The sequence below is a fragment of the Cheilinus undulatus genome, linkage group 2, assembly GCF_018320785.1.
Source record: "Cheilinus undulatus linkage group 2, ASM1832078v1, whole genome shotgun sequence".
NCBI lineage: Eukaryota > Metazoa > Chordata > Actinopteri > Labriformes > Labridae > Cheilinus > Cheilinus undulatus.
In genome coordinates, this window is record NC_054866.1 from 51,896,898 (window position 1) to 51,913,464 (window position 16,567).

General features: G+C 38.7%; 1 protein-coding gene across 1 annotated transcript in view; it reads right to left on the reverse strand.

Annotated features, from left to right (window-relative positions):
- Positions 1–203: 203 nt before the first annotated feature.
- Positions 204–16,567, reverse strand: part of LOC121517160 (collagen alpha-5(IV) chain-like) — a 47,976-nt gene continuing 31,612 nt past the window's right edge. The window contains exons 30-38 of the mRNA XM_041798725.1: positions 16,456–16,528; positions 14,145–14,216; positions 10,336–10,461; positions 7,967–8,065; positions 7,447–7,659; positions 7,181–7,358; positions 5,982–6,036; positions 3,078–3,250; positions 204–490 (exon numbers count right to left, since the gene is read on the reverse strand). Coding sequence (XP_041654659.1) covers positions 409–490; positions 3,078–3,250; positions 5,982–6,036; positions 7,181–7,358; positions 7,447–7,659; positions 7,967–8,065; positions 10,336–10,461; positions 14,145–14,216; positions 16,456–16,528 — 1,071 coding nt within the window. The 3' untranslated portion in view covers positions 204–408. The remainder of the gene's footprint in view (positions 491–3,077; positions 3,251–5,981; positions 6,037–7,180; positions 7,359–7,446; positions 7,660–7,966; positions 8,066–10,335; positions 10,462–14,144; positions 14,217–16,455; positions 16,529–16,567) is intronic.

The window sequence follows — 16,567 nt, forward strand, 5'->3', positions numbered from 1 at the left end:
TAAAATTATTTAGTGGCATGAGAAGAAGAAAAGAAGAGCTAACAGCAGCAGAAGTCATAGGAAGAAATAAAAACAGGAGCAGAAGAAGTCTAAAATAAAAATTAATCGCTTTGATTAGAACCCTTTTTGATGCAGCAGCCAATCACCAATGGTGCAGTGCAGGATGTTTTTAATCTATAAAACAGGAAGGGGACTAACTGGCATTTTCTGCATAAATCTGTTAACAGCAGGCTGAGATCAGTCTGTCCTCTCACAGGTCAGTACTGCAGCGAATCTCTGCTCATTATCATCACGTAGCTTTCATAGCATTCAGCTGAAAGGCGTCTCACTGCTGCTGTGTAGCACCATCGCCATCAGTAGTAGTCATATTTACAGTCGTGTCAGCACTTGTGTCAGCAGTGGTGGCATTCACAGCTGCTTCATACACACTCGACAGCGGCTGATCAGACTGCCTGGAAACGCTCCCGTGTCCGTCTGAGGCTTCGGTTTACTGTGGGGCGAGAGACATCCACAGGTTATTAACACAGGAGAGAGAGAGAAAGGGTTGATATAACTGTTTCAAAGAAAAATCAGGATTTAACGTAATTAAATATTCTCTAGCTGTGCCTGTTCACAAGGCTGCTCATAAGGGGAGAGCGTTCTAGGGCCCAGACAAACTGGGGGCCGATAGAGGTCAGCAAAATCATGGTCCATTGTAAAGTTAAGCTGAGATAACTATGTATATTTTAGATTGAACCTGAATAATAACCACTCTGATCAAAGCCACAGCGATGAATTTTATCTATTTATACTGAAGGGCAGTATAGCCTTTTTAAAATCTAAACCCTTTTATTAAAACAGAATTACATTTAAGTTAATGTTAACAATGTGGATGGGAAAATTCAACCAAAACCTTTGGAATGTAAAGTCATACTTCATAGCTAGGCCATGTGCACAATTGTTTGGATGGCAGAAAAGTAATGTAGAAGAAACCGAGAAAACTTTTTTCTTTTTTTGGAAGATAGAAAAACTCTGAAAAGAGACAAAAAAAGGTTAAGTAGGCAAAATGGCATAAATATATCAAAAATACAAAAATAGACAGAAAGGGGCAAAAAAAGTAGCAAAGAAGTGGCAGGAAGTGTTAAAAACAGTGGCAAAAAATGGGGGAAAAAAAGCTGCAAAAAGTGGCAAAATGAACAAAAAGCGGCAAAATTGGCAAACAGTTAAACAAAATATCAAAAATAGAACAAAAGGGGCAAAATAAGGGCAAAAGGTGGTGAAAATGGGATGAGAGCAGCAAAAAAGTGGCATAAGGGGCAAAAAATGGGCAAATGTGGCAAAAAGTGGGTAAAGGTGGCAAGAATTGGCAAAAAAGCAGTCAAAAACAGCATAAATGTGCAAAAAATGGGCAAAAGATAAAAAAATGGCCAAAAAGTAACAAAAAGGGGCCCAAATCGGAGAAATAAGCAGAAAGTGCCATTAAAAACAGGGCAAATAAAAATAAAGTGATAGAAAAAAGAGGCATAAATGGGCAAAAAATGGGTAAAAAGCTGCAATAATGTTTCAGAAATCAGCAAAAAAGGGAGAAACAGGTAATAAAAGGTTTAAAAGCAGCATAAAGGGGTATAAATTTGTGAAAAGAGACAAAAATTGGCAAAAGGTAGCATAAATGAGCAAAAAACAACTAAAAAGAGGACTAAATGTGTAAAAAGAAGTCAAAAGTCAGAAGTGATTAAAATAAGTGGCCAAAAATATGTGAAAAAGTGCAAAAACAAAAAAATGGGTGAAAAGTGGCAAAAAGAGGTGGCAAGAATGGCAAAAACTGGCAAAAAGTAGACAAAAGGTGGAAAAATTGGCATTAAGTAGCAAAAACAAGCATGAATAAGTCATTCAAACATCAGCACCATTGGCTAGCACCAATACTACTGATCCAACACACATGCAATGATATCAACAAATCATAACTGGGTAAGGGCCCATTCTCTGGGTTTGTCAGGGGCAGGCCTAACTGTTCATCACTAATTTATTTAGACCCGTCCATACGGGTCTAAATAAATGTGTTTTGTTGTATCAGTGTTTCATCCACACGGAAACGGCGTTTGGGGTTTGTTTTATCACACGGAAACAGCGTTTTGGGTGACTGTAAATGATATGTTTTGAAAATGGGTCCCAGAATGCATAAATTCGTAAACGACTACCATTTTGTCTCCGTGTGGACAGCTACCCGTATCTTTCGTGAAAGGATTATGTCACACACAGCGTAGCTCCCTTAAGGCGCCTGCGCGGGTCAGAGAAAAACAATAATTGTGGACTACACGGTTGTGTTTGTGCTGCAGAAGCTACTGAGCTTGTTATGGCTTTTACAGAAAAATCTGATGCTCCTTTACCACCACCGCGAAACGCACATACCATATGTTCTTAAATCCAACATGGAGAACAACCAGAAGGGCAACTATGAGAAAGTTTGTGTCAGTTTTCTGTGATCTTCACTTTTGGTGCATTTCAATGGCAGCAACACAGCGCCATGTACAGGCTTGGCATATGCACTACAGTCATTTCCAGTGGTTTCATGCTTACGCGGATATTTCCTGAAGCGATCCTGACTTTACGGAAAACTTTTTCAAACCGAAACGGCAATATATTGTTTTCGTCTCCATGTGGACAGGGCCTTAGACTAGAACTGTGTGAGGGACTCTTATCTTGGCCCTGCTCCCTGCTGGACTTCTGACCACTACCCTACACTCCCACCCACACCTGCGTCAGCTGTGTCAAACCTGCCCACACCCCGCATGGATTCTTACAATCCACGTTAAATATTCAGAATAACAGTGTGTTTAATAAAAAGCACTACCCTGATTAAGTTTCCTCCCTGGATGAAGGATACTTTAAGAACACTATTACCGTCCTCATCAGCAGATGCTTAATGCAACAGGACCAATTTGCATGGAAAAGGTTGGTTTTCCCCTAATAACTGCATGATGTTTAACCCTTTCTACCATGTTTTTTTGTCTCATTTGCAGGTTAAATTGCCAAAAAGTGGTTGGATCCTTTTGTAAATCTGCACCTGTACTCTAAAGCCCTTATAAGGTGAGCTGTACCTGAACATGTCGTTGGGGTTGAGAGCAGCCAGCCAGTAGCTGTATGAGTCAGTGTAGTAGTTGCAAGTTCCTCTGCCATGACACTCAATGAAGGGAATCTTCCGAAAGTTTTCCAGGCATGATCCAGGAGAAGCAAGAGGCTGACCAGATCCCTCCGCCCCGACCCCAGTTTCCTACAGACCAACAGGACCAACAGCAGGGTTCAAAGGTCAAGGCATTAAAGTAGTTAAACTATCAAGAAACACTTTGATTTTCACTCCAAGTAACTTTACTGCAAACCATTTTGTCTCGCCTGGACTTGTTGTCTTATAAAGTCTGTAAAGATCACCACTTTGATGCGAAGTTGAGCTCTAAACACCCCCTCTTTCAGGACAACCTGGGCTTTAAGAATATGTGACCAAAGCTGGTAAAAAGTCCTGCAAGTTGTCCGAGGTCATTTTTGAGTTTTTTACACATAATGAAAGCGTACATTCCAAGCTTTCAAATGGTGTATCATACACCTTAATCTGATCATATTTTACAAAGATATGCTCATATGAATGTTAACTTCTAGTTCCTGTTTGTTCTGAGAAAAACAGGCTCAAAGTTTCAGGACTTCTCCTTCCTTCAGGCAGGCCGGGAGATGGGCGTGAACAATAGAGCCACATTTACATAAAGTCCACCCAAACCAAGCTTCTGAATCAGACTGGTGATGCTCATCAAAATATTCCCACAGGAAATCCGCCGTCATCAAACTTGCCCTGTCGAGTGATCTTGAAGTTGTCCGAAGTCTGTTGATAATTCTTGCTGCTTCTTCATCGTCTCTTCTACTTTTCTTCGCTGCAGGGTGCATCTTGAGGCTTGTTGTTAAAGGTGATAACTAGAAACAGCTGTAGTTACGTACCGAGGGGGGTGGCGTTTGAGCCATGCAGTGTTTGTTATTGTCCATCTCAATGGGTGAAACTGGGAACAATGGCAGACTGAGCAGCCAATTATCACCCAGCAGTTTCACTTTCCCCTCCCCTCAATATCCTTGCAGCAACTGCAAGAATAGGGCATTTTAAAACACAAAATTAACCCTTTTAAATATCACATTTGTGTTACTTTTTTCATTGAATGAGTAGTTGAAATGTCGGACTTGCATAAAATGAGAAAAAAACGAAAAATGATCATTTTGAAGAAAACAACTTTGTATCCATTTTTCTCAACCACCGGAATGCTGACTTGCAGGAACTTTATCTGGCTTCAGTCACAAATCTTTACTGCAGTAATGTCACTTGAATTCTAAAAAGTTATGGGACTATAAATACAAATGAAAAACTAAGCTGAAACTAAAGCTCAAAGACTTGTATGTGTGACAGACAGTAAACAATAATGGCAAAAAAAAAAAAAAAAAAAAAAACATTCTATGATAAAAAGCCTTCCAAATATTCAGATATTTACAAAAACATCCTTGCACTTCTTAGTACTGGCTCTATTTGTACCATTATTCAAAGCAGTTCCTGTCTGCAGAGACACACAGGGCCACATCACAGGCTGTCTGTCTTTATTGCTCTACAGTATGAGCTATTCGGGCTGTCTTCTGCATTAGGTGAGAGTAAAAACATGCACAGTTTTACAGCCTGACGCAATGGCAGAACAGCCTGCCATTCATTATCACAGACCAAAACAATATGGTAGATAGGATTAGCCACTAGCAGCAGAAATATTTAAAAAATGGATTTAAAAAAAAAGTTCAGGGGGCTGCAAGGCAGTGCAGGGGTTAGAACTGTTGCCTCACAGCAAGAAGTTCCCTGGTTCCCTTCCCAGTCAGGGCCTTTCTGTTAGTTTGCATGTTCTCCCTGTGCATGCGTGGATTCTCTGGGTACTCCGGCTTCCTCCCGCCATCAAAAACATGCTCATTAGGACCCTCAACAGGATAAGCGGTATAAAAAAAATGGATGGATGGAAAAAAAAAGTTCAGAGTTAATGTTTCAAAAGATATTTAACTTTTTGTAACCTATGTCCTTTCGTGTTATATACAACGTCGCTCTCAGGGTTAACAAAGAAATGTTGTCCAGTTTGGAGCAAACTGCCGCTATAGCTACATCCATGCTAATCTCACCACCAACGCTATTGTTGGCAGGATTGCAATTGCTTCAACTGAACCACACCTGTAGCTACCGTCTCTCTCTCTCCTCGAATGATGCGGATTGGTCCGGTCACTCTCTGCTTGAAGCTTTGGAAGATAAATCCTCCTGATAACGGACATTGGAAGATTATCCTATAACACACTGCAAAAGCAGTTGTCCGCTGTGTCCCATTTCAGACACTGCATCCTTCTAGGTAAGGATTTTAAGGCTGATAATCCCACAGTGGTGCATTGAAGGCTCTTTTAAATGTGTTTCTTACTCTCCAACAAATGAAGGGTGTGTCCAGTACATCCTTCGTGGCACATTTCCTATGATATGGTGCATGAGTGTAAACCAGCTGGTGGACTCTGAGGTGACTGAACAACACACTTTTAAATGTAAGTACCTGGTTTCATCTCTGTCAGATAGCCACCAGTACTAATGAGAGAAAGGTTGCTTGAAACTTCAGTGATTGTTCAAATGAGTGAAATTAGGTGATGGCAAACAAGAGGGTGATGAATGGAACTGCTGTGATGCAGATGGGAAGGTTATTCCTCCAGAGATGGAGCATGATAGTGGTGTAATACCACAGTAATGTACCATAACCCTTACTGGCACTGCCATCAAATGACAAAGATAATGAAGTTTGTTATACTGCCAGCTTTACATGGCAAAACACAAAGAACACTCCAGGACCTCAGGGCATCACAAAAAGTAAAAACAAACTTAAGAAGCTTTAGCGTTAATGTTGGACCTTCATCAATAACATCAGTGATTAATGCATTAACTCAAACAGCCCTGGTTAAACAGATCATCTGGTCTGACTGTGGATGGCGATCACATTGGCTCTGGCCTCGCAAACAGTACACCTTAAAACAGAAAAAAGACAGTACACCTTAAAACAGAAAAAAGACAGTACACCTTAAAACAGAAAAAAGACAGTACACCTTTAAACAGAAAAAAGACAGTACACCTTTAAACAAAAAAAGACAGTACACCTTTAAACAGAAAAAGACAGTACACCTTTAAACAAAAAAAGACAGTACACCTTTAAACAAAAAAAGACAGTACACCTTTAAACAGAAAAAAGACAGTACACCTTTAAACAAAAAAAGACAGTACACCTTTAAACAGAAAAAGACAGTACACCTTTAAACAAAAAAAGACAGTACACCTTTAAACAGAAAAAGACAGTACACCTTTAAACAAAAAAAGACAGTACACCTTTAAACAAAAAAAGACAGTACACCTTTAAACAGAAAAAGACAGTACACCTTTAAACAAAAAAAGACAGTACACCTTTAAACAGAAAAAGACAGTACACCTTTAAACAAAAAAAGACAGTACACCTTTAAACAAAAAAAGACAGTACACCTTTAAACAGAAAAAAGACAGTACACCTTTAAACAGAAAAAACACATACAGTACACCTTTAAACAAACAAACAAACAAACAAACAAAAAACATAAACAGTACAACTTTAAACATAAAGCTGGTGGGTTTTATTTATGATGCATTTTGCCAATACTGTGTATGGATCGTGGGCTGGGTGGACTAGAGGGTTGGGTGGAGTGTGTTTGGGTCATACTTCCTTTTATCTTCTTTTAATGTATCTGTCTGTTTGTAAAGCACTTTGTGATACAATTTCTTGTATGAAAAGTGCTATATAAATAAAGTTTGATTGATTTATTGATTGATAAAAAACACAAACAGTACACCTTTAAACATAAGTTGGATTGAAGGAACTTGACCTTGAGCACCTTTGGGATGAACTACGAGCCAAGCCTTCTGGTCCAACATCTGTGCCTGACCTCATAAATGCTCTACAGAATGAATGGGCACAAATTCCCTCAAAATCCCTCCAAAATTCAGTGGAAATCCTTCCAAAAAAAAGTTGAGGTTGTTATAGATGTATGTGAATTCAGTTGGTGTGATAGGCAGGTGGCCAAATACTTTTGTCCCTATAGTGTATCTCCAGGTCTATTTTGGTGTCTCTTTGTGCTCATGTGTTACCGGCTGATGTAATTCTTCAGTGGGTCTCCAGATATGAACGGCATGCTGCCGGGCAGTTCTTTGTCCGTGGACAGCCAATAGGAGTAGTCGTTGCGTGAGGCGTAGCGGCAGGTGCTGTCAGTGCTACAGAACAGGAAAGGCATGGTGGTAAAACGAGGCAGACAGCTTCCTAGTGTACCTGAGGAGAGAGAGAGAAAATTAGATTTAAAAGTACTAGAGTAAGAACTCAGAGGAGAACATGAGCCCAGTATCTCAGTAAATGTTACCCAGGTCTTGCCCGTGCGCTCGGTTGTTCCCGTTGATAAACAGCAGCGAGTATCCATTGTAAACTTGATTTGATCCTGCAGGGCATTCTGGGATAAAGAGCTCCTGGCTGTGTCTGGTGAACAAGAAGCCGTCATGCTCTGGGACATCTCCCATGGGTCCAGGCCACCCTCGAGAACCTTTAGCACCAACCGGACCACGAAGACCAGGAATACCTGTGAGCAGAGAGTTAATTCTTATTGTCCAGCTGGGTCACACTAAAACTCAAGTTTGTAACATCAGGATGACATTTTGCTCAAATTTTTGCAGAGAAATACAAGGCCGGGGAGTTAAATAATCAGACTGAGTGTCTACTAGAGGTGTGAAAGTTAAATGCATGAAGTTGCCTAATAAATGTCTGAAAAGGGAAGAGGTGATGGGAGATGACCTCCACAGCAGCAGTAAAGGCCAACCTGGGTGACTGTTAAGGATCAGCGTAAACCTCCTAAAAGTCCTGCTCTGAGAAAGACCCGGATGTCTTACCTTTCAGTCCGGGAAACCCTGGTTCTCCTTGCTCCCCTTTCAGTCCAGGTCGACCAGCAAATCCTCGTCTCCCCGCCCTCCCTTTGATTCCCTTAAACCCTGAAACCACAAAAGACAGAACTTTTTCAAAAATCATAATCATAAAAGAGGAAGTCTTGTCTCTACTAACACTCTTGTTTTTATTACTTCTTAAATAGAGTCTTATTATCATCATCTTTAAGATCTAACTAGTACCTTTGTGCCTTGGATGATGTGCCGTCACTGTATTTCATGTATTTAAAAAGAGACTGAACAGCAGACATCTATTTCTGATTACATGTATCTGCAAGTAGAGTGCTGCTGCAGGTCATCCAATAAATTATTGATCTTAAATAGTAATGGAATATAGGTAAAGTGCTGCATTTATAAATAGTATCTTAAAACTGGCAGCATAACTTTGCCTCAGCTCTTGTTCACTTGACTGACTGTCGGCCGCTCTGATCAGAATTAGGACTGCCTCTCCTAAAAGCAACCCCTGTGAGTCCACACGAGGCTGTCTGCTGAAGTAGCATCAAATCAATCCCCCATGTCCTTCTTTACAGTAGAAATAGGCATGGTTCAAGAAACATGTTGGTCAGAGTTGTTCATGTCTTTATGGATACATAAGGTATGTACCAGGGGCGACTTTTTAAAATAATTTCAAATAAGGCCTAGACTGGCCTGCACGCAAAAAGCAAGAGTGGAATGATAAAGAAGCTTTAAAGGATGACATCACCTTTCAAAAGGCTAGGATGGAATGTTTTAGAAGCTTTACAGGATGAGATCATCTTTTAAAAGGCTGGGATATAATTTTTTAAAGCTTTAAAGAATGACTTCATCTTTTAACAGACAAGGATGGAATGTTTGAGAAGCTTTACAGGATGACATCATCTTTCAAAAGGCAAGGATGGAGTGTTTGAGAAGCTTTACAGGATGACATCATCTTTCAAAAGGTAAGGAAGGAATGCTTGAGAAGTTTTACAGGACGACATCATCTTTCAAAAGGCAAGGATGGAGTGTTTGAGAAGCTTTAAAGGATGATGTCAACTTTCAAAAGGCAAAGATGGACTGTTTGAGAAGCTTTACAGGATGACATCATCTTTCAAAAGGCTCAGATGGACTCTTTACGAAGCTTTGAAGGGTGACATCTTCAAAAGGCAAGGATGGAATGTTTAAGAAGCTTTGCAGGATGACATCATCTTTCAAAAGGCTCAGATGGACTCTTTACAAAGCTTTGAAGGGTGACATCTTCAAAAGGCAAGGATTGGAATGTTTAAAAAGCTTTACAGAATGATGTCAAGTTTCAAAAGGCAAGGATGGATTGTTTGAGAAGCTTTAAAGGATGACATCATCTTTCAAGAGCAAGGATGGAATGCTTTAGCAGCTTACAGGGATGACATTGTCTTTCAAAAGGCAAAGATGGACTGTTTGAGAAGCTTTACAGGATGACATCATCTTTTAAAAGGCTCGGACGGACTCTTTACAAAGCTTTGAAGGGTGACATCTTCAAAAGGCAAGGATGGAATGATTAAGAAGCTTTACGGGATGACATCATCCTTTAAAAAGCAGCAGTCTGTATCCTGTGAATGCTGGATAAGGTTGGAGTGTTTAACCCTCCATTGTTGCCAAATAACACACCATAGGAGGCAACTTTTGCAGAAGTGGGTGAGACTGGCAAGGAACATCTTTATGTAGCTTCTTGTTCATACATCTCATTCAATGAAGTCCAGTTGCCCCTTTGACTAAGATTTGGGTAACTGGCATTGACACCCTTGCTCCTTGGCAGTTCTACCTATTTTTCCAAAAGTAGCCAGGAAAGGGCAGTCAACATGAGGGGATCAATTGTTGGAATAAAAATGCTCAGAAAATGTTAGAGAGATGAAGTGGGCTGATTTTTTTAATGACTCATCTGTTTTGGTTTGAGGAAAGATACGAGTCATGTATGATTAGAGGCGACACTGATATGACCACGAGCCAACATGTTGTAGCTGCTTGTCAGGCCTAAGACCAGCCCAAGCTCCAACTCTTACTCTTCTCATTGTTCTTAAGTTATTTGAAAACAGCGTTTTCAATGTCAGCCACCACTGATTGGTTTCAAAAGACTGCTTTGGTGTCCACTGGGTGATGTGACCCAGACTTTGCCAAAAACTATAAAGTGTATCCCTGTGTTACTGTGACAGCCGACCTCAGTAATAAGCAGTACTCTTAAAGTCTAGCCCACAAACACCACCACTTTTTCAGGAGTGTTTCATGGAACTAAAACATCTGTTCATCTCACATTTAGACCATTTTGAAGCTGTGCATGTGTAACACTAACTTTATTTAGTCTGGATCTTTGGGTCTTGACTCACCTGGACCTCCAGACCTCCCTCTGGGCCCTGGTGGTCCTCTTTGTCCTGGCAGTCCTGGTAATCCAGGTAAGCCTGGGTCTCCTGGCACAAGCTCCACGTCCACAGTTGCGTCCTCCCCTCTCTGACCTGTAGGGGGCAGTGGTCAGTGGTACACTCAGTGTTCAGTGAAGGACAACAAGAGAAGAAAACTCTGTTGTCTTTGTGCTTAACAGGTTGTAGTTTTACTAAATGAAGTCTGAAACAATAAATAATATGTATATAAAGTTTGTTAGGGAGAGTTTCAAAACATGCTTTTAGGATGCTGTGGGTGTGTCTCTTTAACCCTTAAGAGTTCCTTTAATAACACATTTATCCCTAAGGACAAAAAATGTGTGCCTCCAAAAACTGCTCTGAAATTCTATATATTCATATTTTCCCCACTTTAAACAAGTCAGTCTTTTAGAACTACTTCATCCTGAAATATGCATAACAAACATTAATTATATTATTGGGATTTTAACCCTTGACATGCCAGTATGTTAACACAACTCCACAGTTTCGCATCAAAAAAATAAATAAATAAATAAACAATAAAAAACATTTCAAGGACTATTTGTTTATTATTATTATCAGGCCTGGGCAGGGATCAACGATTGGCAGCAACATTGATTTTGATGCATTATTATTCTTCTACAGTGTCAGATTTTTTAAAAAGTTACACTCAGAGTCCTGACAACAAAAAATGTGTGCCTCCCGAAAACTGCTCTAAAAATAATATATATTAATGTTTCCCACTTTAAACAAGTCAGTGTTTTAAAACTACTTCAGCCTGAAATATAAATATCAAATAATTATATTTTAGAGATTTTAACCCTTTAAAGGCCAGTATGTTTACACAAGTCCACTTTTTGTAACAGAACAAAATCACAAAAATTCAAATAAAATACACACACACTATTTTTACACACACCATTATCCAACATCAATAGGGACACACACTTATCATTTAAGTAGTAGGGCACCCTTGCAGAAAATAGTAAAAAGTGTGAAAAGTGTGTTTTAATGCACTTTTTTGTACTTTTTGTAAGGTGACCTTGAGTGTCATGAAAGGCGCCCTTAAATAAAATGTATTATTATTATTATTATTATTATTAAATTTTGCAGCATGATTTGAATGGGAAGAAGTAGTGCCATCTGGTGGACAATTGTAAAAATTGAAATTTAAAAACTAGTAGTTCAGAATAAAATCTTAACATAAAGAAATGCATTCGTTTATGTTGGTTTTCAATGGGATATTTTTGTCATTAGGAACAAATGTGTCGGTTTTTGTGTAGCTTAGCCAATTTAGGCTATTTTAAAGAAGTGAGATGACAGTTTTTTAAAAAAGAATATCCACTGACAAATTTGAGCTATATTCATTCAACACAGCCAAAATGGTCAAAATGTCTCTAGGATCTCTTAGGTTAAATGTATGGAGGCCTCTGTAATCAGTCAAAAACTTTTAGAACCAATTGATGTATGGTTCACCGAGCTGGCCTGTAAATTATACCTCACATAAACATCTGATTTGGGCATTCAGACACCAAATGGCAATCATTGATGCTTCATGTGGACACACCTCAGTATCTATTGAAAATGTTTTGATATCTACTGTATAACTCAGACTGCATACAGATGTGGTCTGAGATATCTTCATCAGCAAGGGTTTGGTGGTGTAGATGCAAGATGGGATGGTTGGTAGTCCACCAGTGAGTAGAAATGGGGTTTATTTATGTCTGTCCAGCAGCTTCACTTCAGACAGTATGAAGGGATGCAAAAGTAAGAGCCACGGAAACAATGTATGGGCTGTTGTCTGAATAAGAGGAGGGGTGGAGAGATTTGATGTCAGGTCATCACTGAAGACAGGTTGTTATTGCAGAGTTTAGATGCACAGACTTAAGTGATGTCACTTGGTATATCAATGGCCAAAACCAATGTTAATTCAAAATGTAACTAGGGTCACTAATCTCTGTATCCTTACAGCAGTGTTATTCAACCCTGCTAAACCAAAGAGCCAAATTGTTGAAAAATACATTTGCAAGAGCTAAGTGGTGAAAAGTGGCAAAAACATTGCAAAATATGAGTGAAAAGTGACTATAACAGTCAAAAATAGGAAAAAGGTGGGTAAAATGGGCAAAAACTGGCAGTTAATTGCAAAAGGCAGCTGAAATGGGCAAGAAGTAGCAAAAAGGGGCAAAAAATTGCAAAAAGTAGGAATGGTGTCAAAAAGGGGAGAAAAGTGACAAAAGAAGTGGCAAAATGGGCTTAAAGTGGCAAACATCAGGAGAAAAGTTGCAAAAAAGGGCAGAAAGTAGCAAAAATGGGTGAAAAGTGACAAAAAAAATATTACAGGTGGCAAAAATGTCCCAAAACTGGCAAAAACACAGAGAAAAGTGAGTGAAAAGTGACTTAAATGGGCAAAAATCAGAAAAAAGGGGCAAAACATTGCAAAAGCTGGATAGAAGTGTCAAAAATGGGCTAAAACCCAAACCGTAGGTCCAACATTACCCCGATACTTTCTTCTCTACATTGGTTGCCCGTAAAATACAGAATTGATTTTAAAATCCTTTTATTAATATTTAAAGCACAACACCATCTGGCCCCTCCACGTATCACTGAGCCCTTAACTCCCTATACCCAAAATCGCAATCTAAGATCCCTAAGAGCCCCTTCATTCGCTTCATTCCCAGGTCCAGACTGGCTACCAAAGGTGACCGGGCATTTGCCATTAAAGCCCCTAAACTCTGGGACTCCCTACCAGAGGATATAAGGCTGACCGACTTTCTCCCAGTTTTCAAATCTAAGCTTAAAACTTATTTAGAAAGGCTTTTTCTTAAAATTGAAAATCCTTGTTAATCTTGGGTGCTACTTAAACTGTATCTATCTCACCCCCTCCCTAATATATTTGTTGCATTTTTATTATGTGTAGTCATCATCTCCTTTTTACTGTTGTTCATTCTTGTTTTTAATCTGTCCCTGTTTATCTGGTTTTATTCTATGCATTTTGTAAAGCACTTTGAAACTGGGTTTTGATAAGTGCTATATAAATAAATTTTATTATTATTATTATTATCATTATTATTATTATTATTATTATAAAAGCAGTAAAAATGGAATTAAAGTAGCAAAAAATTGCAAATAAGGGCAATAGAAATATGCAGACAAAAATAGAGGTTGACATTAAGTTTGACAATTACAGCTTGCTGTGTAAGTGTGGGAAACAAACTGATTAATGTTACTGGCAATGGATAATTTCTGAGGTAAAATTTTCTTTTTTAAGGTTTTCTGGGGGAAAACTACTTCGAATTAAAACATAAAAGAGCTACAACTCATAACAAATGAGCCACATGTGGCTCTAGAGCCACACGTTGAGTATCACTGCCTGAGAATCTGAGAATCTGAACAAGTAGATCGAGCTGTTATTTATTTTCTGATATTCAGAGAAGATGTACTTCCAGAATAAAGGCATAACTGCCAAGTGCCTGGCAGTCACATAGGAAAGCTGAAGATGTCAAAGTGCTCAGAGTTTTTACATCGTTGGTTTGAGGGTCAGGTTATGATCAGGAAGCTGAATACGTTATTGACCTGCTCTGCACCAAAAAACCTGGGCTAACAAGCAGTTAGAAAAAAAAAAAACATCTTCCCAATGGTCTAAACCTGTAACTCAGTCAAAACGAAGCTCTCAGCCATTCCACATGCTTACAGCTGCTTGTTTCCAGCATATGCTCTGTGTTTGGAGACCAGTATCAGGTTTTCTAGAATTTAATGGTACTTAAATTCGACAGTGTTACCTCTTCTCCCAGGTGGTCCTGGAGGTCCTCGTGAGCCAAAGTTCCCTGGCAGTCCATCCACGCCCTTTGGACCTGTAACAGACACAAAAACCCCACAGATAAAGCTCTTTTTAAATAAAGCAACATGTTTTTCTTCATTCGTTTGTGCTGTAGTCTATTACCATCTTAAAAAAAATGTAAAAGTCTTTTCTTGAAAACAGAATAAAAATAGATTAAAATGGCTAAAATTGGTTGAAAATAGAAAACAAATGGTGGAAAAGGTAATGAAATGGGATTTTAAAAGTAGCCAAAATGGGTTAAAGTGGTAAAAAAAAAAGGATAATTTGTAAAAATTGGTTAAAATGGCAACAAGGGCATAAAAAGTGGCAAACAGAGTTAACAGTAACAATATTTGGGTTAAAAGTGGCAGACATGGGATTAAACTGGCAAAAATTGGCATACAAATATTGAAATTTGTTAAAAATAGCTATAAATAGTGGGGAAAAGGAGTTAGTGCTGGCAATGATGGGTCAACGGAGGCAATAATAGGTGGGAAGTGGCATGACTTGGTTTGGAAGTAGCAAAAACAGGCAAAAAAGGCTCGAAAAGGGTTTAAAAGTGACAAAATGGCTTGAAAGAGAAAGAAATGGGCAGAAAAGGGAGTGAAATGGGATAAATAAATAGCAGAAATGGGTTTAAAGTTGAAAAAAAAGTTGCAAAAATTGATGGGGAAAAGTGAGGAAAACAGGTTAATATTAGAGGTGGGAGAAATAATCGGTTCTGAGATGCATTTAATAATGTGTAATAGCAGGAACAGAAAGGTGGAACTCTGACATGCAGTGTGTAACAGCAAGATTAAGATTACCAGTTGTTCACTTGTGAAAAAGGAAATTTTTATGCCTGTCATTTCTGAAATGTTACAAGGAAAGGATGCTGCTACATGTGGTTTAGTGCAATTGTGAATTTCCAGTTTACACACTTCTTTCATTAGAGGATAGTGGACATTTAACTTACCTCTATGTTTCTAAATACAAATGTAAAAATTTTATTGTTTGACACAGTGAGAACAACAGAAATGTAAAAACAAAACCCAAGTGAAGCAAAATGCATCAATCATATATTATAAATCAAATCATAGCCCTATGAATCGTAATCAAATTGAATCGCAGGCTGCCTAAAGATTCCCTCCTCTAGTTAATATGTGGCAAAATTGGTGTAAAGTGGCAAAAATTGGTAAAGGATGCAAAAATGGGTGCAAATTGTGAAAAAGTTGATGAAAAGTGGCAAAATAAAGTGGTAAATTGGGCAAGAAAAGTGATTAAAAAGTGTTACAAATAAATACTTTCAACATTGCAACCCAGTCATAGTTTGATACCTTCAGCCCTAAAATGAGGGAACTGTTGTCCAGGATGCTAGCACCAAAGCTACTGATAAAATACACGCGCATCTATACTATCAATAAGTTAACACTGTGGAGGGTCCATTCTCTGGGTTTGTCAACCAAATCTGTGGGAAGGCCCGTGAGCAGATTTACTTTTTTCAGATTTTTTATACATTACTTTGATTTCAGCACAAATCTCACGGAATGATCTTGCTTTTTATTTTACATGTAACCCATTTTATAGACACATTTTCTTAAAAATGGGTAAAATATACAATTTGAAATCACAAAAAAATACATGTAGTTTTATTAAGGCATCTTGTGCGCCCTCCCAGTGTCTCACGACCCCCAACAGGTTCCCCACATTAAGAACCACTAATGAATTAAAATATCCTAATTTTATTGTAAATGATAGGTTCTCAAATGTTCAAAACATATACAAAACCTTCCTTCCACTTTTATCTTTGCTGTATTCTTAATAGTAGGGTTTTGATAAATCATAGTTTGTGTGCAGTTTTTCATATAGAATGGTGTGCATAGTTATCTACAGCCAAAGATGGCAGGAATCGTTAAAATTTCCATGGTAACAGCGGGCTCCACCAATCAGAGACATTACTGTAACACTCCAGAGTTCAGTGTTCCTTTCAATAACTAGACGTACGACTAAAGATGTTCTCTGATGTTTTTCCATGAGGACGACTAGACTAAGACTAGCTAAAACAAGCTCTTCAATGATAATAGCTCTGCTGAAATGTAATTTAGTTTTTGTTCGACATTTAAAATCTATGATGTTTCTCCACTGTGGGTAAATCTGTCAAAATACAAGCAAATATAAGGTAAGAGAGCGTCAGCTTCTGTGTTGGAACCAGCCTGATGAGTGCACGTATCAGCATAGAAAACTTTTTATAGTTGTACTGATTAGTTCACATGTTTTCAGACTTCAGGTCTTACCCATGGGTCCTGGTACACCGATGTATCCCATCAGGCCTTTTGGTCCAGGTGGGCCTGGTGGTCCATCTTCACCCTGCCAGCATCAACATCAGTTAAGGAGCTTTTCCACAAT